Source organism: Zonotrichia leucophrys, chromosome 23 (genome assembly GCF_028769735.1).
Source record: "Zonotrichia leucophrys gambelii isolate GWCS_2022_RI chromosome 23, RI_Zleu_2.0, whole genome shotgun sequence".
Classification (NCBI taxonomy): domain Eukaryota; kingdom Metazoa; phylum Chordata; class Aves; order Passeriformes; family Passerellidae; genus Zonotrichia; species Zonotrichia leucophrys.
In genome coordinates this window covers 2,346,392-2,369,630 of record NC_088192.1, presented here as the reverse complement: position 1 = coordinate 2,369,630, position 23,239 = coordinate 2,346,392, and the positions used below count along the sequence as shown (strand labels likewise).

Here is a 23,239-nt window from a genome sequence, read left to right as displayed (position 1 = left end):
CCCAAAGAGCCATCCCAACCTCGAGGAGGGCATTCCAGGTCCCAAAGAGGCCAGCCCAGACCTCAAGGAGAGCATTCCAGGTCCCAAAGAAGCCATCCCAACCTCGAGGAGAGCATCCCAAACTTGAGGAGACCATCCCAAGGCCGAGACAGATAAAGGGACCTCGTCCTCAGCCAGGCTCTGGTTGGGACAGAGCTGGGAGCTCCCAGGATGAGGTTTGGGAACAGTCTTGGGGTCGTTGGCAGTCGCAGCCCTCAGGGAGGAATTTTCACCTCTCCTTCCCCCCCCTGCCTCACACCCAGTCCTTGCTCCCTCTCCCTTCCCAGGGAGGGCATCCAGTGGGGGAAGGAGATTGAAAATTAAAAAAAAAAAGGAAAAAAAAACCAAAAAATAAGGATATTTACAGCTCTCCACGACCAGTTCTGCAAGGTCTGCTTGGATGTCTCCTGGCCCATCCCAGCCTCTCTACGGGCAGGAGGGGCTGGTGGAGCTCTCCAGGGAGGACTGGGAGAGGCGCCGGGTCAGGGGTCCGATGCTGGAGTCGGCCAGGGAGGAGGTTGGGAAGAGTTTGTACCAGCCCGAGACGGCGCTGGAGAGATCCAGCTCCTCCAGGATGATCTGGGCCATCCCCATGAAGCACTTGTGGTCCATGCGCCCGTAATCGCCCCACACGATCACCTGCGGGCAGGGAACGGGTGATGGAGACGGGAGCTGTGGGGAAAATCCTGCCCAGGTGGAAAAACCCTGCTGGGGAAGGTCTGAGGGGTGGCAGGAAGGGCTCTGGGGATCCCTGGAATTGCTCCTCTCACCCTGTCAGGGTGGGGAGGTCCTGGCATGGGGCATTCCAGACCCCAAAGAGGCCATCCCAACCTCGAGGAGACCATCCCAGCCCTGAGGAGAGCATCTCAACCCCGAGGAGAACATCCCAAACTTGAAGAAACCATCCCAACCCCAAGCAGGGCATCCCAGACCTTGAGGAGAACATGCTGGACCTCAAGGAGAACATCCCAACCTCGAGGAGACCATCCCAAACTTGACGAGAGCATCTCAACCCCGAGGAGAACATCCCAAACTTGAAGACACCATCCCAACCCCAAGCAGGGCATCCAGACCTTAGAAACATCCAGACTCAAGGAGAACATTTCAGATCCCAAAACCATCCCAACCTCGAGGAGACCATCCCACTGAGAGAGCATCTCAACCCGAGGAGAACATCCCAACTTGAGGAAACCATCATACCCCAAGGAGAGCATCCAACGCAAGCAGGGCATCCCAGACCTTGAGGAGAACATCTCAACCTCAAGGAGAACATCCCAACTCGAGGAGACCATCCAACCCTCAGAGAGCATCCAGACCCTGAGGAGAACATCCCAAACTTCAGAAGAACATCACCAGAGACATCCACCCAAGCAGGGCATCCCAGCAGGGCATCGACCTAGGAGAACATCCCACTCAGGAGATTCAGATCCCAAAGAGGCCATCCCAACCCAAGGAGAGCATCCACCCAAGCAGCATCCAGACCTAGGAAACATGCTGGACCTCAAGGAGAACATCCCAACCTCGAGGAGACCATCCCAAACTTGACGAGAGCATCTCAACCCCGAGGAGAACATCCCAAACTTGAAGACACCATCCCAACCCCAAGGAGAGCATCCCAACCCCAAGCAGGGCATCCCAGACCTTGAGGAGAACATCCCAGACCTCAAGGAGAACATTTCAGATCCCAAAGAGGCCATTCCAACCTCAAGAGCATCCCAGCCCTGAGGAGATCATCCCAACCCCAAGTAGGGCATGCCAGACCTCCAGGAAAATATTCTGGACCTCAAGGAGAACATCCCAACTCAGAGAGAGGCATCCCAACTAAGGAAACCACCCAAGAGGAGCATCCCAATCCAAGAAGCGCTTCCAGAGTGAGGAAGCATCCCAGACCTCAAGGAGGGCATTGCAGATCCTAAAGAGGCCATCCCAACCCCAAGGAGAGCATCCCAACCCCAAGCAGAGCATTCCAGACCTTGAGGAAAATATCCCAGACCTCAAGGAGAACATCCCAACCCCAAGGAGAGCATCCCAAACTTAAGGAAACCATCCCAACCCCGAGGAGAGCATCCCAACCTCAAGGAGATCATTCCAGATCCCAAAGAGGCCATCCCAACCCCATGGAGAGCATCCCAAACTTGAGAAAACCGTCCCAACCCCAAGCAGGGCATTCCAGACCTCCAGAAAAACATCCTGGACCTCAAGGAGAACATCCCAACCCCAAGGAGAGCATCCCAAATCTAAGCAAACCATTCCAGACTTTGAGGAGAACATTCCCATAGAGAACATCCCAACCCCAAGCAGGGCATTCCAGACCCCAAGGAGAACATCCCAGACCTTGAGGAGAACATCCCAATGCCCCAGTGCATTCCAGACCCCAAGGAGGGCACCCAGACCTCAAGGAGAACATCCCATCTCCAAGGAGGACATCCCAGCCCACAGAAGCTGTGGCTGTCCCACCCCTGGCAGTGTCCCAGGAAAGGCTGGATGGGCTCAGAGCCACCTGGCACAGGGGAAGGTGACCCTGCCCACCTGCAGGACTTTGCCCTGGGGACTCTCCTCGAAGAGCAGGGGCTGCTGGTACGAGGGGTCGCAGGTTTTCTTCACCACCTTGGTCTTCTTCTTGGCCAGGCAGACGCCGTTCTCCAGCAGGTAAACCTTCACATAGGTGGCTGCCGTGGGAAACAGGGACAAGCAGGGACGTGGAGCAGGATCCTGGCGTGATCCCAGCACGGCACCCACCCTGTCCCTCCACTGCCACCTACCAGGGATGCACTTGGAGCCCATCTTTGGGATGAGCCCCCTGGCCTGGATCACGTCCACCTCGAGCTGCCCGTTGCGGTCAGCCATGCCCACGTGGACATCTCCTGCAAGGGGGGACACGCCTTCAGGGCCCTGCCTGATGGTCACCTCCCCCTGGGGACGGCCACAGCCCCATGTCCCCACCACCAGTGGGATCTGGGCACCCTCACACCCAGAGTCCCACTGGATGCCTGGTTTGTTGGGAATTGGGGGATAGGAAGGAGCTTGGAGAGATTTGGGTGGGAGCTCCACCACCCCATTGGTTCCATCCCTGTCACTGGAATTTTATCCCTCATGGTGGGAATAAAGCTGGGATTTACCCAGGCTGGGTGATCCTCAGGAAAAGGAGAGGCTGAGACAGGAGGGATCAGGGGCCAGGAACTCTCAGGGGTCCAACCACACCTTTCCTTTTCCCTTTTCCTTTCCCCTTTCCCTTCCCCTTTCCCTTTCCCCTTTTCCCTTTCCCTTTCCCTTTCCCCTTTCTCCCTTTCCCTTTCCCCTTTCCCCTTTCCCTTTCCCTTTCCCTTTCCCTTTCCCTTTCCCTTTCCCTTTTCCCTTTCCCCTTTTCCCTTTCCCTTTCCCTTTCCCTTTCCCTTTCCCTTTCCCTTTCCCTTTCCCTTTCCCTTTTTCCCTTTCCCTTTCTCCCTTTCCCTTTCCCTTTCCCTTTCCCTTTCCCTTTCCCTTTCCCTTTCCTTTCCCTTTCCCTTTCCCTTTCCCTTTCCCTCTCCCTTTCCCTTTCCCTTCCCTTTCCCTTTCCCTTTCCCTTTCCTTTCCCTTTTTCCCTTTCCCTTTCCCTTTCCCTTTCCCCTTTCCCCTTTTCCCTTTCCCCTTTTCCCCTTACCTGTTTTCCCTTTCCCATTCCCATTCCCTTTCCCCTTCCTCCTTTTCCTTTCCCTTTCCCTTTCCCTTTCCCTAAACTTCCCTGAATTTCCCTCCTTCTGGAATTTACTCAGGACCATCTCCCAGTACCACAGGGACAGGGGACAGGGCAGGGGACACAAGGCAGCTCTTCCCATTCCCAGCATCACCAACCCTGGCAGATCCGGGGTCACCTTGGGATGTGTCCCCAGCTGCTGCTGCTGGCTGGGAATTCACACTTGGGGCGCAACTTTTGATCCCCATTTGGGATTTCAAAGGGAAAAGAGGGACAGAAGGTGAGGTTTGGCTGCAGGATGCTCAAAAAGGAAGCCCAGGGATGAGGAAGCCTTGGGAAAAGGCAGAGCCGCTGCTTCTCGGGGATGCCCTGCCCCATCCATGGGGCAGAGCAACCCCAAACACCCCGGGATGTGCTGGGATGGAGCCTTGCGAATAAACACGCGGCATTTTGGAATAAACACGCGGCATTTTGGAATAAACACGCGGCTTCTTTCCCATTCCCTCCCTTCGGAGCCTCCCCTGCTCACCCATCGGGGGCGTCGCCAGGGTTTGCCGCCCCACGAGCTGCCCCGGCCCCAGCCCGTCGAGGAAATCGCTGAACTGGCTCTCGGCTCCCAGCCGCGTGGTGGGGAAGATGAACCTGCAAAGGATTTTCATGGAGTGGAGCATCCCTGTGCCAGGAGGGCTCCCGGTGGCCTCTCCCCATCCCTGCCCCGTTCCTTACGTGCCGTCGGAGCTGTTGCTGTTGGTGCTGCCGTCCGTGGACTCCCGGCTGCCCTGCCGGGTCACCCTGGTCCTCATCTCCACGGCGATGCCGGTCTCGGTGCTCCTGCGGATGGTGCTGCGCAGCTTTTTGGGGCCGCCCTCTGCAATTGGAGGTGGGGTCAGCTCCAGCTCCTGCCCCCAGCCCTTCCCTGCCTTCCTGGTTTCCTGTTTTCCATCATTCCAGGGAGTTCTGCACCGTTCCCTGGGTGAATTCCCATGGGATCCTGCACGGACACACCGCGGTGCACCAGGAGAGGAGAGCCAGGGGCTGGCTCCGTGTCCCCGTGTCCCTGTGTCCCCATTCCATCTGCCACAATGTCACCGTGGCTTTGCGTGGCTGAGAGTCCTCTCTGCGACTGACACCTGCCCCACTCACCCCACCGGAGCTGGCACCGTCCATGGGCCTCCAAAGTCCCCGTGCCAGAGGGGACAGGAAGCCGCAATGCCACAGCCCCAGTGCTCCTGATGTCCCCTTTCTCCACCCTCCCTGTGCTCTGTCCCTGTGCCAAAGGGGACAGGATCCCAAAATGCCATAGCCACAACGCTCCTGATGTCCCCTTTCTCCATCCTCCCTGTGCCTCTGTCCCTGTGCCAAAGGGGACAGGATCCCAAAATGCCATAGCCACAACGCTCCTGATGTCCCCTTGGTCTTCAGAACCCCCCTGTGCCCCCATCCCCATACCAGAGGGGACAGGAACCCACAATGCCACAGCCACAATGCTCCTGATGTCCCCTTTGTCCATCCCCTTGTCCTCCAAAATCCCTGTCCCCATGCCAGAGGGGACAACCTGCAATGCCACAGCCCCAACACTCCTGATGTCCCTTTCTCCACCCTCCCTGTGCCCCTGTCCCCATGCCAGAGGGGACAGCCACCTGCAGGTGTGGGCACAACCCCAAAGCTGTCTGATGTCCCCTTGGCCTCCAAAATCACCATGTCCTTGTCCCCATACCAGAGGGGACAACCCAAAATGCCACCTTGTGGGGACAGCCCCAACACCACCTGATGTTCCCTTGGCCTCCAAAACCCCCCTGTGCCCCTGTCCCCATGCCAGAGGGGACAGCAATCCACGATGTCAGAGCCTCCTGATGTCCCATTTCTCCATCCCCTTGTCCTCCAAAATCCCTGTCCCCATGCCAGAGGGAACAGCCTGCAGTGCCAGAGCCCCAACACTCCTGATGTGCCCTTTTGCCACACCAATGGCTCCCAAAATCCCTGTCCCCATGCCAGAGGGGACAATCCGCAGTGCCACAGGTGTGGGCACAGCCCCAGCACCACCTGATGTCCCCTTCCCTCCACCCCCTCCCCTGGTGGTGGCAGATGGCAGCAGCAGGAGGAGGAGGGTGGCACGAGCGGCCACCCCTGGCACTGTCCCCAGGCCCTGCTGTGTGACCATGTGTGAGTGGTGGCATTGCCAGCTTTGTCCTGCTCGTTCAGACTGTCCAGGAAAAGGTTTGCCGGTCCTGGCACTCTGAACTGCTTAAATGTAGGGAAAATTAACTGATGATTGAATGTTGAATTTATAAAATGTATATAATTATAATTATATTATTGTATAATATTATAATATATGCATTATATATATATATTATATGTTTATATTATACATATAGCATATGTTATATACAGTATATTATATACATATATAATATGCATTCTATAGATGTAATATATATTATATGTTATATGTTATATGTTATATATTATATATTATATAATATACCTTATTATAATATAAGGCATTTGGGTCCCCTTTTTTGGGGTGTCATTTTTCAGGTGCAGTTTTTTGGGTGTAGATTTTTTTGGATGTCATTTTCAGGTGTAGGTTTTTTTTAGGTGCCATTTTTGGGGGTGTCATTTTTTTGAGTGCAGTTTTTTGGGTGTCATTTTTTAGGCACCATTTTTGGGGTGTCTTTTTTGGGTGTCATTTTTAGGCACCATTTCTCAAGTACCATTTTTAGATGCCACCATCACACGCGGGCAACCAAATCCTGCCTGGTGGCCACCTCAAACCTCAAGAAGAGGATCAGGGAGACCTTTCACCAGTCTGGTTGAGCTGCAGGGTCATTTTTTGTTGGGTGCCATTTTTGGGCGTCGTTTTTTTGGGTGTCATTTTTGGGCACAATTTTTCTGACGCCATTTTGGGCATAGTTTTTTTGGGTGTCATTTTTGAGGTGTCATTTTTGAGGTGTCATTTTTGGGATGTAATTTTTAGGTGCCATTTCTGGGGTAACATTTTTGGGTGTAGTTTTTTGGGTGTCATTTTCAGGCACCATTTCCCAGGCGCCATTTTTTAGACGCCTCCATCACACGCGAGCAACCAAATCCTGCCTGGTGGGGGATCATGGTGGCCTCTCACTGGTCTGGTTGAGCTGCAGGGTCATTTTTTGGGTGTGTTTATTTTGAGTGTCATTTTTAGGCACCATTTTTGGAGCGCCATTTTTGGATGTCTTTTTTTTAGGTATAGTTTTTTTGGGCATTTTCGGCGCCATTTCCAGGCACCATTTTCCACAGCACCATGACCACATGCAGGCAACCAAATCCTGCCTGGTGGCCACCTCAAACCTCAAGAAGAGGATCAGGGAGACCTTTCACCAGTCTGGTTGAGCTGGGTCAGTTTTGTGGTGCCATTTTTTGGGCGTCGTTTTTTTGGTGTCATTTTGGGCACAATTTTTATGACCCATTTTGGCACAGTTTTTGTTCATTTTGAGGTGTATTCGATGTAATTTTAGGGCCATTTTTGGGTAACATTTTTGGGTGCCCATTTTCAGGCACCATTCCAGGGCATTTTAGACCTCCATCACACCAGCAACCAATCCGCCTGGGGGGATCAGGTGGCCTCTCACTGGTCTGGTTGAGCTGCAGGGTCATTTTTTGGGTGTGTTTATTTTGAGTGTCATTTTTAGGCACCATTTTTGGAGCGCCATTTTTGGATGTCTTTTTTTTAGGTATAGTTTTTTGGGCGCCATTTTCAGGCGCCATTCCTCAGGCACCATTTTTAGACGCCACCATCACACGCGGGCAACCAAACCATGCCTGGTGGCCACCTCAAACCCCACGAGGGGGATCAGGGCGGCCTCTCACTGGTCTGGTTGAGCTGCAGGGTCATTTTTTGGGTGTGTTTATTTTGAGTGTCATTTTTAGGCACCATTTTTGGATGTCTTTTCTTAGGTATAGTTTTTTGGGCGCCATTTTCAGGCGCCATTCCTCAGGCACCATTTTTAGACGCCACCATCACACGCGGGCAACCAAACCATGCCTGGTGGCCACCTCAAACCCCATGAGGGGGATCAGGGCGGCCTCTCACCGGTCTGGTTGAGCTGCAGGGTCATTTTTTGGGTGTGTTTATTTTGAGTGTCATTTTTAGGCACCATTTTTGGATGTCTTTTTTTTAGGTATAGTTTTTTTGGGCGCCATTTTCAGGCGCCATTCCTCAGGCACCATTTCTCAACGCCACCATGACATGCGGGCAACCAAACCATGCCTGGTGGCCACCTCAAACCCCACAAGGGGGATCAGGGCGGCCTCTCACCGGTCTGGTTGAGCTGCAGGGTGCTCTTGCTCCACTGGGACAGCCCCACGATGGCCACCATCTTGGCGCCCAGGCTGGAGCGCCGCTTCTTGCTGGCGGTGACGGTGACGGAGACGGAGTCGGCGCTGCCGCGCGCGCTCTTCTCCAGGCTGTACATCTCGCCGCTGATGCTGGAGCTGCGCACCACATTCCGGGCAGACGAGGAGCTGGCATCCCCGTTGAACATGGTCAGCGCGCCCGCCGGCACCGGCACCGGCTCTGCTGCCCGGGATCAGCTGCGGGGACAAGTTGGGGACATGGAGAGGTTGTGGCATCGATGCCACGGAAGGGTTAAAAAATCCAGGAAGTTCAGGTGGGCATGACCCACTGAGGGATGGAAATTAGGGAGGGGTTTTTTTCCACTGGGAACTCTCCAGGCTCGCTCAGGAGCATTCCCAAGGATGCCAGAGCTCCAGGGATGCACAGGGTGGGATTTTGGGGTATCTCTGCAGGATTGGATGATTTTGTGGGTTCCTAATCTCAATATATTTTGAGATTTTTCCCCCACCGATGAGAGCAGCAGGAAGGAACTCCCCAGGCTCCCTCAGGAGCATTCCCGAGGCTGCCAGAGCTCCAGGGATGCACAGGGATGGGATTTTGGGGTGTCTGTGCAGGACACATATCTTGTGTATTGGATTCGATATGATCTGTTGTGGGTTCCTAATCTCAACATAATTTATCAAATTGATTTTCCCCCACCCATGGGAGCAGCAGGAAGGAACTCCCCAGGCTCCCTCAGGAGCATTCCCAAGGCTGCCAGAGCTCTAGGATTGCTTGAACACCACTGCCAGGGATGGGATTTTGGGGTGTCTGTGCAGGACCAGGGGTTGGACTGGATGATCTTTGTGGGTTCCTTTAATCTCAGTATATTCCAAGATTTTTCCCCCATTCATGGGAGCAGCAGGAAGGAACTCCCCAGGCTCCCTCAGGAGCATTCCCGAGGCTGCCAGAGCTCCAGGGATGCACAGGGATGGGATTTTGGGGTGTCTGTGCAGGACACAATCTGTGTTGGATTGGATGATCTTTGGGGGTTCCTTTAATCTCAACATATTTCGAGATTTTTCCCCCACCCATGGGAGCAGCAGGAAGGAACTCCCCAGGCTCCCTCATGAACATTCCCAAGGCTGCCAGAGCTCTAGGATTGCTTGAACACCACTGCCAGGGATGGGATTTTGGGGTGTCTGTGCAGGACCAGGGGTTGGACTGGATGATCTTTGTGAGTTCCTTTAATCTCAGTGTATTCCAAGATTTTTCCCCACCCGTAGGAGCAGCAGGAAGGGGTGAGGAACCCTGGGGTGAACATCCAGCCCTGCCTCAGCTCCCTGCAGGACCCAGACACTCCCAACATCCAGGAGACACCTGGATGGGCAGAGGGCTCTGAGTGCCACCAGCCTGCCCAGCCAGGGGTGAGGGGTCCCTTGGGTACAGCCCCATCCATCCCTGAGGACACCCAAAATCCCATCCAGCCAAGGTTTCCCTGCACATCCCCTTCTCCAGACCTTCCACATCTGCACATCTGCAGGTGATGGGATGGGAATCCCTGGATGGGAGCACCAGGGGTGGATGGCAGAGCTCCCACACGGCCCTGCTGCCTTCCCTTGGCCATGAATATTTAAAACTCCAGCAGGATGGAGCATCCATCTTCCAGGGAAAGGTGAATTATTAACTGCAGGCCAAGTGAAGCCACTTTGTGATAATGGATGGAGGCAGCGCCTGGAAAAATGTTTCTCTTTCAGGAGAGAAGGATGGGGAGTGGGGCAGGGTGGGGGCTCAGCTGGGATGAGACCTGATGGGAATCATGGATGAGGCCTGGCAGGAGCTGTGGGATCAGCTCCAGCACCGCTGAACTCGTGGATTTATCAATGGCAGGGCTGAGTGGGTGATTGGTCATTAATATCACTAATTAATGGCTGGGGTTTTCCCTCCTGGCTCTGGCCAGGCATTGACCCACGGCCTTGCCCCCACTGCTGGTGCCCAGGGGGGCTCAGCACTGACCCCCAGATCAGAAGGATGGATCTCTGGGATAAAGCCATCAGTGTGGGATGTATCCCAGCTCCAGAGGGATGGAGCCCTTGGATAAAGCTGTTGGTGTGGGATGAATCCCAGCTCCAGAGGGATGGATCCCTTTGGATAAAGCCATCGGTGTGGGATGTATCCCAGCTCTAGAGGGATGGAGACCCTGGGATAAAGCTGTTCTAGGGGGATGAGCCCCAGCTCCAGAGGGCTGGAGCCCTTGGATAAAGCTGTTGTTGTGGGATGTATCCCAGCGCCAGAGGGATGGAGCCATTGGCATTCCCAGCTCTGGATCTGCCCCATCACAGCCCTGTGTTGATGTCCAGCACCTCCTCAAGGAGGGGTCAGGGCTGATCTGCTGCCTTGGGGACCTTTGGGGTGACACTTCCCAATGCCACCCTCCGCTCTCAGGCTCCAAACCTGCTGCAACCCCTGAGTTTTCCCTCAGGATGCACCTGACACAGGGAATGGTTCCCAAACTGAGCCCCGTGCCTCAGTTTCCCCACCAGCAATCCTGGCTTAGGCTGTGCCTGAACAAACACAAATCCCTCTGCACCAGGGCTCAGCCAGGCCCAGCCCAGGCCCCTCCACGCTCCAGGTGAGAAATCCCTGTGAGAACCCAGCCCTGCAGGGCCAGGAGAGCACACAGGGCTCCTGTTGCTGCTCCAGCCGCCCAGAGAGCACCAGGCTCTGGTGGGAGCAAATTAGATCAGGAGAGCAGAGCGCTAATGGGATCATTTCCAATGCAACACACACAGGGATAATCCACTGCAAAGGAAGCCGAGCGGCTCCTCAGCCCGAAGGGAGGATTTGCTTTCCCCTGCCCGTGGTTTTACCCCGTATCTCCCTGCACAATCTGTTTCTACCCAGAGTGGGTGCTGGGTGGGGGGTTCAGGGGTGCCTGGTGCTGAGATGAGCTGGGCTGGAGATTGGGTTTGAGTGCTGGAGAGTGTGGCTGTCACAGCTGAGCTGGCCTTGGCACAGCCACAGCATCCTCAGTATCACCACAGCATCCTTGGCACGGCCACAGCATCCCCAGCACTACCACAGTGCCCTTAGCATGGCCACAGCATCCTTGGCATGGCCACAGCATCCTCAGAATCACCACAGCAACCTCAGTATGGCCACAGTGCCCTCAGCACCACCACAATGTCCTCAGCATGGCCACAGCAACCTCAGTATGGCCACAGTGCCCTCAGCACCACCACAATGTCCTCAGCATGGTCACAGCATCACTGATGCCACCACAAAACCCTTGGCACAGCCACAGCATCCTTGGTGCCACCACAGCATCCTCAGCACCACCACAGTGCCCTCAGTACGACCACAGCATCCTCAGCACCACCACAGTGCCCTCAGTATGATCACAGCATCATTGATGCCACCACAGCATCCTTGGCATGGCCGTGGCATCCTCAGCATCACCACAGCATCCTTGGCATGGCCACAGCACTCCTGATGCCACCACAGCACCCTCAGCACTACCACAGTGCCCTCAGCACAGCCACAGCATCCTTGGTGCCACAACAGCACCCTCAGCACCACCACAACATCCTCAGCATGGCCACAGTGCCCTCAGCATGGCTACAGCATCACTGATGCCACCACAGCATCCTTGGTACCACCACAGCATCCTCAGCATGGCCACAGCATCTCTGGTATGGCCACGGCACCCCTGATGCCACCACAGCATCTCTGATGCCACAACAGCATCCTCAGCACGACCACAGTGCTGTCAGCATGGCCACAGTGCCCTCAGCACCACCACAGCATCCTTGTCATGGCCACAGCATCCTTGGTACAATCACAGCATCCTTGATGCCACCACAGCACCCCTGGTGCCACCACAGCACTCCTGGTGCCACCACAGCACTCCTGATGCCACCACAGCACTCCTGATGCCACCACAGCATCCTCAGCATGGCCACAGCATCTCTGGCAGGGCCATGGCACCCCTGATGTCACCACAGCACCCTCAGCACAGTCACAGCATCCTTGATGCCACCATAGCACCCTCGATGCCACCGCAGCCCCCTCAGCATGGCCACAGCATCTCTGGCATGGCCATGGCATCTCCGATGCCACCACAGCACCCTCGGCATAGCCAAGGCATCCTCAGCATCACCACAGCATCCTTGGTGCCACCACAGCCCCCTCAGCATGGCCACAGCATCTCTGGCATGGCCACGGCACCCCTGATGTCACCACAGCACCCTCAGCACAGTCACAGCATCCTTGATGCCACCATAGCACCCTCGATGCCACCATAGCCCCCTCAGCATGGCCACAGCATCTCTGGCATGGCCATCTCCGATGCCACCACAGCACCCTCGGCATAGCCAAGGCATCCTCAGCATCACCACAGCATCCTTGGTGCCACCATAGCACCCTCGATGCCACCGCAGCACCCTCAGCATGGCCACAGCATCTCTGGCATGGCCACGGCACCCCTGATGCCACCACAGCCCCCTCAGCCCGCTGCTGAACCCCCAGCCCCGCTCTGCCCCTGCCCCTTCACGGCAGCGCGGGGGGAGTCACGGAACCGCAGATCTTTCCCTTCAAACACCCATTTCCCGTTCCCCTCCGTGTGTTCATTCCCGGATCCCGAGCCAGCGATGCTCGGAGCCATCCGCCGTGACGCCGCATCCATCCCCGCCACGGGAACCGCGTCCCGAGCTCCCGGGGCAGCGCCGCAGCCCCCGCAGCGCTCACCGCCACCACGCTCCGTCCTTGCGGGAAACACCGAGCACCGGCAGCCCCCGGGAGCTCCCCGGAGAGCCCGAGGGACGCACGGAGCCCGAGGGATGCACCGGCAGCCGTGTCATGGCTGGAGCATCCCCGGTGGATGAGCGCAAGCGGCAGGAAAATCGGGATCCCTGTTGCGTGTGGATGGCGGGGGCCGAGCTCTGCCCCTCCCCGCTGGTGGCACCCCCAAAAAATATTAAAATAAAATAAGAGATGGAGGCGTCTTACCGGCCCTGCGCCGGGGAGGAGGAGGAGGAGGAGGAAGCTCGGCTCAGCTTCCCAGCCCCATCCCGGCCGGATCCGGAGGGTGCCAGGGCGGGTGAAGCTTTCCAGGGTTCTGGAGAGCCGGGGCTGTGCTGGCGCTGCTTCAGCATCTCCCTCAGCATCTCCATGGTTACACGGCTGACCCAGTTCTCCTCCCAGCCCCGAGCAGGGCCACAGTGGTCCCGCGGGGTGGGATGGGCTGGGAGCATCCCTGGGCTGGGATTCAGGGAGCTGATGACACCCCTGGATCCCTACGGATGCTGTGGGGATGGGAAAAGTGGGGCTCGAGGCAGGACAGGGGGGCACAGGTGACCAGGCAGTGCCAGGGGGGCTGCAGGTGTGGGAACCTGGGGCTGGGAGGCAGTGATGGCCCCAAATATGGCACAGAAACAGAAATGAGGGGAAAAATATTGATGGGAAAAATGGGAAAAGCTCTGGAGAAGGAGGGAACAGCCCTGCAGGTGCCCCCACACAGGTGGGAAAGGAGGAGGAGGAGGAGGAGGAAGATGCTAAATGAGCACGGTGGGGGTGGCTGGGAATGCTGCCTTGCCAGGGAAGGAAGCAGAGGGATTTTGAGAGCTGTTTGCTCCCTCAAAACCATCAAGGGAAAAATGGGGCTGGAAACCCTGCCAGTGGGGCAGGAAATGCTTCCTGTCCTCGTGAGGCTGGGGCTGCCTCGAGCCTGGAGGGAGAGCACTGAAAACTGTGCATGTCTGGAGCAGGTAAATCCTAAAATCAGCTTTTTTTGGGAGTAAAAAGGTTGCCAGAGCTGCCACCCCAAGGCCCTGTCTGGGCAACAGCACACCAGGACAAGCTGCAGCATCCCAGCTCCCACACACCTGCTCCTGCAGGAATTTGGGAATAAGGCAAGGCTTATTTCCCCTAAAAGTATTTCATTCTAATTAATTGCTTCAGCTTTGATAGGCAGCTGCTTGTATAATTTTAATTGCCCAACAAGGGCTATAATTGGGTGCACGTGAGCTGGGAATTTGGGAGGAACTCCAGGTCCTGGAATTCAGCTTCTCCTGGCTCAGGCAGGTTAGCAAAGTTCTGTCCTGGCTGGGATTTGCTGCAGGTGCAGCGTTATTGCTGCTGCTGCATCAGCTTAAAATTAAAGGATGGGTCCAAATGTGCTGAGTTCCTTGGGAAAGTTGGGAAGTTTGGATGGGGCTGTGCACTGGGAGCACCAGTGGGACCCAGACTGGGAGCACCAGGGGGATCCAGACTGGGAGCACCAGTGGGATCCACGTTGGGAGCATCAGTGGCATGCAAACTGGGAGGACCAGTAGGATCTGTACTGGGAGAACCAGTGGGATCCAGACTGGGAGCACCAGTGAGATCCACATTGGGAGCATCAGTGGCATGCAAACTGGGAGGACCAGTAGGATCTGTACTGGGAAGAACAGTGGGATCCAAACTGGGAGGACCAGACTGGGAGCACCAGTGGGATCCAGGCTGGTGCTCCCAGTGGGATCTGTACTGGGAGGACCAGTGGGATTCATACTGGGAACACCAGAGGGATCTGTACTGGGAGCACCAGTGGGATCCACATTGGGAGCACCAGTGGGATCCAAACTGGGAGCACCAGTGGGATCCACATTGGGAGCACCAGTGGGATCTGTACTGGGAGGACCAGTGGGATCCATACTGGGAGCACCAGTGGGATCCAAACTGGGAGCACCAGTGGGATCCAGGGTGGGAGCACCAGTGGGATCCACCAGGGGGATCCAGACTGGGAGCACCAGTGGGATCCAGGGTGGGAGCACCAGCGAGATCCACATTGGGAGCATCAGTGGCATGCAAACTGGGAGGACCAGTAGGATCTGTACTGGGAGCACCAGTGGGATCCATACTGGGAGCACCAGTGGGATCCATACTGGGAGGACCAGTGGGATCCACATTGGGAGCACCAGAGGGATCCAAACTGGGAGGACCAGTGGGATCCGTACTGGGAGCACCAGTGGGATCCAGGCTGGGAACACCACTGGAATCCAGACAGGAGGACCACTGGGATCCAGGCTGGGAGCACCAGTGGGATCCAGGGTGGAAGCACCAGTGGGATCCACGTTGGGAGCACCAGGGGTATCCAAACTGGGAGCACCATGGGATCCAGCGGGACACCACTGGAATCCAGACAGGAGGACCACTGGGATCCAGGCTGGGAGCACCAGTGGGATCCAGGGTGGAAGCACCAGTGGGATCCAAACTGGGAGAACCAGTGGGATCTGTACTGGGAGCCACAGCCCAGCATGGGATCTCCAGGCAGCAGTGACACAGGAGAAATGTCCCCTGGGAATCTTCCTGAGTCCTGCTGTGTCCAACCACACCTTGCTCATGGCAGTTCCCTTTCCATGCCCATTTCCAGAGGATGTGTCCACCTCTGGATGCCACAGCTCCAGGAGGATCCAGTGGGATCCTCCATGGGGAACCAGCAGGACACAGAATCCTCCTGCACCCACTTTGTGCCCATCTTGGGAAGGTGGGACAGGTGTGGAATTCCAGGCCATCCATGCTGGAGCCCTTCCCTGTGGGGAAGCTCCTGCAGGACAGCAGAGGCTGCGCCCTGGCCACGCTGTCCCCGTCCCCCATGTCCCTGCGTGACGTCTGCGCCCGGGTAAATCAGATCTGTGCTGAATCCCAGCGTTTCCTTGGCAACATCAAGGAATCCGAGGAGCAAAAGCCACCCAGCAGGGCCAGGCTGGGGGACAGCCAGCGCCCGCCGAGCCCAACTGGCCACCAGAGCCACGGGGACACTGCGGCAAGCACCGGCCATTCCCGATGGCCCAACCCATCCTGGAGATAATCCAGAGCGTGGATAATCTGCTCTGGTGGTACCTCGGTGCTGGCTGTGGCCACCATGGGCAGCTGGGGACAGAGCTGGGGACACACAGGAGCTGGCACCGTGGGCAGTCGGACGCTGCAGCCGCGTGGCCCCAAAAATGGGGCAGCTCCTTGGGGGTGCAAGAAACCTGGGATGGGTTTGAAATGGGATGGCCCCACTCAGATCCTGAGCCTTGTCCTGGTGGCACTGAGGGCTGGCAGGGCTGGGGGTGACGTCCCTGATGTCCCTGGCACAGAGGGAAGGTGGAGAGGAGCTTTTCCCGTTCCGGCTGCCGCTGCCTTTCCGGCTCCGAGCTCTGCAATGCAGCTCGCAGGGCTCGGCTGCTGTGTGTGAATCCCATCAATATTTCATGGAGCTGCTTCCTCCAGGGGAAGGGCTGCTCTCAGCTCCGGCTTTCTGCTGCTCCTACCAGCAGGGAACATCTGATCTCCTTCCAGCAGCACCCAGCACATCGCCCTGGTCCTCCCCATTCCACATTGGCAAATATCCCTGCACCTTCCAGGAGCTCTGGATCCTAAAATCCCTCAGGTTCCACTCTTGGCACCTTCCCCGTGCTCCTGGGGTCTCCAGGGATGAGCCACCAGCTCCAGGATGGGTCACCAAACCCAGCCACATCCCCAAATCCATATCCAGCAGCAGGATGTGCCAACGGCCTGGCTGGATCTGACATTCCCTGCCCCATCCATCTCACAGATCCCAGCTGGCTCCCGAGCCCAGCAGGAGCCGGGGGTGAGCAGCTTTGTTTGCAGAAAAAGTTGCTTTTTTAACTGCTAAGGCTGCACAATTATTCCCGAGCTTCTTCAGGGATCAGCAGAAAACTTGGGAAGAGTTTTGGGAGCCGGAGAGATGCCAGGAGAGGGCAGAGCCTGCGGCAAACACCCCTCAGCGTGGCACGGGGAGCTTTGGTGGCTTTCTGGGGGTGCCAGCAGCTCCTGCATCCCTGGAAAAGCTCCTGGGATGGGATGAGGGACACAGGATGGTCCCAGCAAGGTGCTGCTCCCCAGAGCACTTGTGAGAAGATAAGGCCAAAAGCTCTGGTGTTGCTTCACCCCCCAACAACTAAAATCTGCACAAATCCCAATTTCTAGAGCAAAACTTCCATCTCCAGGTGTTTTTTTTGTCTGTGGAAAGGATGAGGAGCCTGGAGAGGCTCCCAGCAGAGAGGAAGGAGCTCCTGATCCTGACAGGCAGCAGGAGGAGTGGGGCTGTCAATCCCTTCCCAATAATTCCTAACTGAGGCTCTCTCCCTGCTCGTTGGAGATGTGGTGACAAAACATTTGAAGTGCCTTGACAGGGACGCCAAGAGCTGCTGTCACACAGCTCCGGTTTTAATCAGCAGTGAAATTAGGGATTTTCATCACCCTAAACTGCATTTTGTACCCGTGTGAGGCTTCCCAAAGGGCTGTGCTGCAGTGGGAGCCCACGGAGAGCTGAGCTCCGGGGATGGCAGCAGCTCGGGGTGGATGGAAAAGCGGGCGATTCACCCCCGGATCTGGGGCCAAGCTGCCGCAATGTCACCCTCTGTCCCTGTGCCACAAAGGCTGGAATGGGGACACAGCGAGAGGCTGGAGCGTGGGAGGTGGCAGGAGTTTGGCCTCACAAAGGGATGGAAGATGGAGCAGAGGGAGAGGGGAGCAGCGGAGCGGTTGGAGCAGCGAGCGCACAGGAGACGGCCTGGGAGGGAGTGGGAGCAGGCAGGGAAACACACAGGAGGACTTGGGTCGGGAATGAGGGATGGTTGGAAGACCAGTGGGGATTGGAAACACAGGGTGGTTTGGGATGTGATAAACAGGGAGATTGGAAATAAGGGATGGTTTGGGAATGAAAATAGAGATGGTTTGGGAATGGCTGAGGATGAAACCCGGGATGGTTTGGGAATGGCTGGGGAACTAAAATGGGATGTTTGGGAGCAGCCAGGGATGAAACAGGATGGTTTGGGAATGAAACAGGGATCGTTGGGAATGGCTGGGGGGAAAACAAAAAGTCTGGAAAAATAGGATTTTGGGAGCAGCCAGGGGATGAAACCAGGGATGGTTTGGGAATGAAACCAGGGATAGTTTGGGAATGGCTGGGGGATGAAACAGGGATGGTTTGGGTATGGCTGGGGGAGGAAAACAGGGATGATTTGGGAGCAGCCAGGGGACAAAAGCAGGGACAGTTTGGGAATGGCCAGGTAATGAAAATAGGGACAATTTGGGAGCAGCCAGGGGATGAAACCAGGGATGGATGGTTTGGGAATGGCTGGGAATGAAACCAGGGATGGTTTGGGAGCAGCCAGGGGATAAAACAGGGAAGGTTTGGAAATGGCCAGGGTATGAAAATAGGGAAATTTTGGGAGCAGCCAGGGATAGACCAGGGATGGTTGAGAAATGCAGGGAATGAAAGCAGGGATATTTGGGAAGGCGGGGGATGACACAGGGATGGTTTGAATGGCAAGGGATCAGGCAGGATGGTTTGGGAAAGCGCAGGGATCAGCCAGGGATGGTTGGAAGCCGGGGAGAAACAGGGATGGTTTGGGAATGGCCAGGGATCAGGCAGGGATGGTTTGGGAATGGCCGGGGGATGCAGCCAGGGATGGTTTGGGAATGGCCGGGGATCAGGCAGGGATGGTTTGGGAATGGCCGGGGATCAGGCAGGGATGGTTTGGGAATGGCCGGGGGATGCAGCCAGGGATGGTTTGGGAATGGCCGGGGGATGCAGCCAGGGATGGTTTGGGAATGGCCAGGGGATGGTTTGGGAATGGCCAGGGATCAGGCAGGGATGGTTTGGGAATGGCCAGGGATCAGACAGGGATGGTCTGGGATCAGCCATGGCTGGTTTGGGCAGGTGCTCCCTCATCCCGTGCTATAAGAACACCCCCAGGCTCCCGTGCCTGGCAGCAAAGCCCATCCCGTGCTCCCGGAGCTTCCGCAGCCTCCCACCCCCAGCTCACAATGGAAGGAAACAAGCAGCGCAGCCTGGGATGTTCCCTGGGCACCCAGGGATGGGGTTCAGCCTTGGGAGCCCCTTTCCCGTGGGTCCCAGACCCCCAGGAATGGGCACTGCCCACCACAGAGCCCCTCAAACCCCCAGGAATGGGCACTGCCCACCACAGAGCCCCTCAGAATGGGCACTGCCCACCACAGAGCCTCTCAGACGCCTTAGGGTGGGCACTGACCATCACAGAGCCCCATCAAACCCCCGAGGGTGGGCACTGACCATCACACTGCCCACCACAGAGCCCCTCAGACCCCAAGAATGGGCACTGCCCACCACAGAGCCCCTCAGAATGGGCACTGCCCACCACAGAGCCCCTCACAGCCACCACCTCCCATGGGGCCACCCTCAATGCCACCTCCCACACAGTGGCCCTGGGGACCATTTTGGGGCACAGAGGGGACCCTGTGGCCAGCCAGGCCTGAGCCCCTCGGGGTGCCAGGGTGATGCCCTCGGGTGATGCCCACGGGCTGTCCCCACTTGTTGCCCCCCTGGCTGTGGCACCAGGGAGCAGCACCGGAGCTCTGCCCATCCCAGGGCATGGTCTCACTCCTCCTCACCCCTTCCCCAACAATTTTCCCTCCAGAACCGACCCCAGCACCTGCCCCAAACCCCACGGGAGGCAGAGGAAGCTCTGGATGGAGGAAGAGACAAATCCCCGCACAAATCCCAGCCTGGAGCCGCCGGGAAGCTCCGGGACGAGCTGAGCCCGGTGCGATGCCCCGGAGCAAACCCTCCCCGCTTCTCCCGGTCCCCATCCCGGTTTTCCCGGCGCTGGCACCGGCGTGCACGGGACGGGCTTGACGTCAACGGGGCTTTCAGCGGGATGATGGATGGCACGGGAAGGCGCTCCCGGTGCCGAGCCGCCGGCCGGGAAGCGCTGCCCGCCCCGCACCGGGAAAGGCTCCGGGGAACCGGCTCGGGGAGCCCTCGGGAACGGAGGGAGCGCGGCCTCAGCGATGATTTTGGGGGGCCGTGGGACACGGGGGAGATTCCGGTGTTGTCCCCACGGGGGTTGAGACCGCTCGTTTCCTTCCCTCCTCCCGGAGCGCGCATCCCGCTGCTCCCCGGTACCGGGCATCCCCAAATTCCCCATCCCCAAATCAAATTCCCCATCCCCAAATGAATTCCCCCATCCCCAAATTCCCCATCCCCAAATGAATTCCCCGTCCCCGGGGATGCTCCGGGGCAGGTGCGGCCCCGCTCGGCCCGGTGCCCGCGGGGCTGTGGCCGCTGTCCCGGAGCTCCGCACCCCGCGGGCACTCACCCACCGCTGCCGCCGCCGCCGCCGCCGCCGCCGCCCGTGCCCGCTCCTCCCCCGGCCCCGGCGGGCTGCTGGGAGCGGCGGGCGGGGGAGCCCCGGGCCCGGCCCCGACGGTCCGGGCGGAGCGGGGAGGAACCGGCGGCTCCCCGGGGGAACCGGCGGCCGGAGCCCGAACGGCAGCGGCAGGAGCGTGCAGCCGTCAGGTGGGTCCGAAGGGGTGCTGGAAGGAGCGGTGGGTGCCCAGGAGCTTCCAGATGGACGCTACAGCCTTCAAGGGGATCGTACAGGCGGGAGCTGGAGCCCAAAAACCTCCAGCTGGACCCTACAGCCTTCAGCTGGAGTCTGGACTCAATAACCAGAGCTTGGGAGCCACCAGAGGGATCCTAAACCCAGCAATTGAACCCCAAGAGGTACCAGATGGACCCTAAACCCAGCAATTGAACCCCAAGGGGTACCAGATGGACCCTAAACCCAGCAATTCAACCCCAAGGGGTACCAGATGGATCCTACACCCAAGCATTGAACCCCAAGAGGCACCAGATGGACCCTAAACCCAGCAATTCAACCCCAAGGGGTACCAGATGGATCCTACACCCAAGCATTGAACCCCAAGAGGCACCAGATGGATCCTAAACCCAGCAATTGAACCCCAAGAGCCACCAGAGGGATCCTAAACCCAGCAATTGAACCCCAAGAGCCACCAGAGGGATCCTACACTGAGCAATTGAACCCCAAATGGTACCAGATGAAGCTTGCACCCTTCAATGAGACTCTACACCCATCAATGGGACCCCAAGAGCCACCCCCTGGATCCTACACCCAGGCACTGAACCCCAAGAGGTACCAGAGGGACCCTACAGCCATCAGTTGAACCCCAAAAGCCTCCAGCTGCACCCTATACCCATCAACTGGACCCTACACCCATGAACCAAACCCCAAGAGCCTCCAGCTGGACCCTACACCCATTAATTGGACCCCAAGACCCCCAGCCAGACCCTACACCCATCAATGGGACCCCAAAAGCCTCAGGTTGAACCCTACACCCATCAATTGGACTTTGCACCCATTAATTGGACCCCAAGACCCCCAGCCAGACCCTACACCCATCAGTGGGACCCCAAAAGCCTCCAGCCAGACCCTACACCCATCAATGGGACCCCAAAAGCCTCCAGCCAGACCTACACCATCAATGGGACCCAAAGCCCCCAGCCAGACCCTACACCCATCAGTGGGACCCCAAAAGCCTCCAGCCAGACCCTACACCCATCAATGGGACCCCAAAAGCCTCAGGTTGAACCCTACACCCATTAATTGGACTTTGCACCCATTAATTGGACCCCAAGAGCCTCCAGTTGGACCCTACATCCAACCACTGGACCCTACACCCATCAAACCAACCCCAAAGCCCTCAGCCAGACCCCAGACCCCCCCAGCTGGAACTCAAACCCCTCCACCTGGACCCTCCAGCCACCAGTTGGACCCTGGAGCTGTCACCTGTCCCTTCTGTCCCAGCTGGACCCCAAGAGCAACACCAACACCCCCCTGCTGTCCCCTGGACCCCGAGAGTCCCCAGGCACACCCCCGGGACCTCAGAGCTGGAGCCCTCAGCTGATCCTGCTCAGCTGGGCTTTGGGAACGCCACTGGAGCAGCCATGGGGACACCGTGGGGACAGCGTGGGGACATTGGGGTGCTCTGGATGCTGCCAAAGGAGGAGGTTTGGGCGCAGAGGTGGCGGTTCCAGCGCTGCCCTTGGACTCACCTTGGCTGCCGGGATCCAAACACCGATTTCCCTCTAGGCAGCGTCCCCTGCTCCCGGTGAATTCCTGCGGGGTGAATTCCTGCTCTCCCTGCGTTGCCTCTGCCGGCTGACATGGAGCCACGTGCCAGGAGCAAAGCTTCCTTCACCGCCTTTAACTCTGTCCCTCCCTAAAAATCCTACAATTCCCAGCTCCCCATCCCATGGGCAGCACCTCGGGCTGCACGGGGTATTCCCAATGCTGGGATTAGGGCCTGGCTGGGCAGAGGTTTGGGATTGGGGTGGCTCAGTGAGTGCAAGCATCCATCAGTGCAGGGAGGATTGGGATAATTCCCTCCTGTGCTGGAGGGATGCAGCAGGAAAGCTGCTTCAGGAACAGGAATAGCTGAAAGAACTAAATATGGAAACTTGGATAAAGCAGCGCTGAAGGAGGGAGATGGTTTCCTAACGGGATTCAAAGCATATAAACAAACTCAGGGAGGAGGGAGGTTGTCCAGAGGGGCCTTGGTGAGGAAGAGTTTGGAAAACCAGCTGGAATCCTCCCAGCAGGGAAGGCTATTCCGTGAAATTTCCAGCTTTGTGGAGGAAGTGCCACCCCTGGGAACACATTGTCGGGGGGGAAGAGATAATGAAAACAACGGCCCGAAAAGATTCTCCGTGGGATTTTTTTTCCAGCTGCTTTTTGATGATAGGAGCGGAGATCTCAGTTCCTTTGGAAGTTTTTTGCTCCCTTTGGTTTTTCTGGGATTGCCAACCTCACAGTGGGAAAGCTTTGGCACTGCACATTCCAGGCTGTGTGGCACCGATTTCCTGGGAATTTCTTCCTTGGATGGACAAACCCCAAAGCTCAGATATGCCCTGAGATCCCATCAGAGCTCTCCCATCTCCAATGTCTCTTAATTCCTTAAGGAGCTCGGCTTTGCCGGCTCCTCATCACCTCCTGCTTTCCCTTTTGGGTTTGTGCCGGCGCCACGGGGCGGCTTAACGCGATTATCCCGCTCCAACGGCCCTAAGAGGATTCCAGCCTCGGCTCAGGGTGGGGACAGGGATGATCCTGCTGCATGGAGGTGGGGGAGCCTGTGAGGGTGACCCCGGGATCTGCAGCCCCCGTGGGTGCCACGAGCAGCCATTCCTTGGGATAGGGTGGGAAATGCCCATGGATGGATCCTGGAGAGACACGGGGAAAGGGTGGGAATGTCGGGGCTCTGGGGAGTCCTGGGGCTTCCCAGGAGATTTTGGGACTTCTCAGGGAGGTCCTGAAGCTTTCCAGAGGGCTGAGGCTTCCCAGGATGGTCCTGGAGCTGCTCTGGAGCATCCTGGAGCTTCCCAG

General features: G+C 57.4%; 2 protein-coding genes across 5 annotated transcripts in view; one reads left to right on the top strand and one right to left on the bottom strand.

The window, feature by feature from the left end:
- Positions 1 to 23,239, top strand: part of NFYC (nuclear transcription factor Y subunit gamma) — a 76,219-nt gene that overhangs the window by 7,635 nt on the left and 45,345 nt on the right. The gene's annotated exons all lie outside the window — the stretch shown is intronic.
- Positions 16 to 21,979, bottom strand: RIMS3 (regulating synaptic membrane exocytosis 3). Of its 4 annotated transcripts, none has more exons than XM_064731633.1 (7): positions 21,913 to 21,979; positions 8,010 to 8,284; positions 4,439 to 4,580; positions 4,242 to 4,354; positions 2,802 to 2,903; positions 2,569 to 2,708; positions 16 to 678 (listed from the first exon to the last, which is right to left on the bottom strand). In XM_064731633.1, exons 2-7 carry the CDS (start codon positions 8,233 to 8,235, stop codon positions 466 to 468), a joined length of 936 nt encoding a protein of 311 aa, XP_064587703.1. In that variant the 5' UTR covers positions 8,236 to 8,284; positions 21,913 to 21,979; the 3' UTR covers positions 16 to 465. The 4 variants fall into 4 exon arrangements, with proteins under 4 accessions (XP_064587703.1, XP_064587701.1, XP_064587704.1 ...); XM_064731631.1 differs by lacking the exon at positions 21,913 to 21,979 and adding an exon at positions 13,035 to 13,654; XM_064731634.1 differs by lacking the exon at positions 21,913 to 21,979 and adding an exon at positions 12,774 to 12,963.

Coding starts and splice junctions, on each gene's coding strand:
- RIMS3 (XM_064731633.1), bottom strand. CDS start 8,235: ATGTTCAACGGGGATGCCAGCTCCTCGTCTGCCCGGAATGTGGTGCGC. Junction 4,355..4,438: donor AGCAACAGCTCCGACGGCAC/GTAAGGAACGGG, acceptor AATCCTTTGCAG/GTTCATCTTCCCCACCACGC. Junction 2,904..4,241: donor CCTGGCGACGCCCCCGATGG/GTGAGCAGGGGA, acceptor CCCCCCTTGCAG/GAGATGTCCACGTGGGCATG.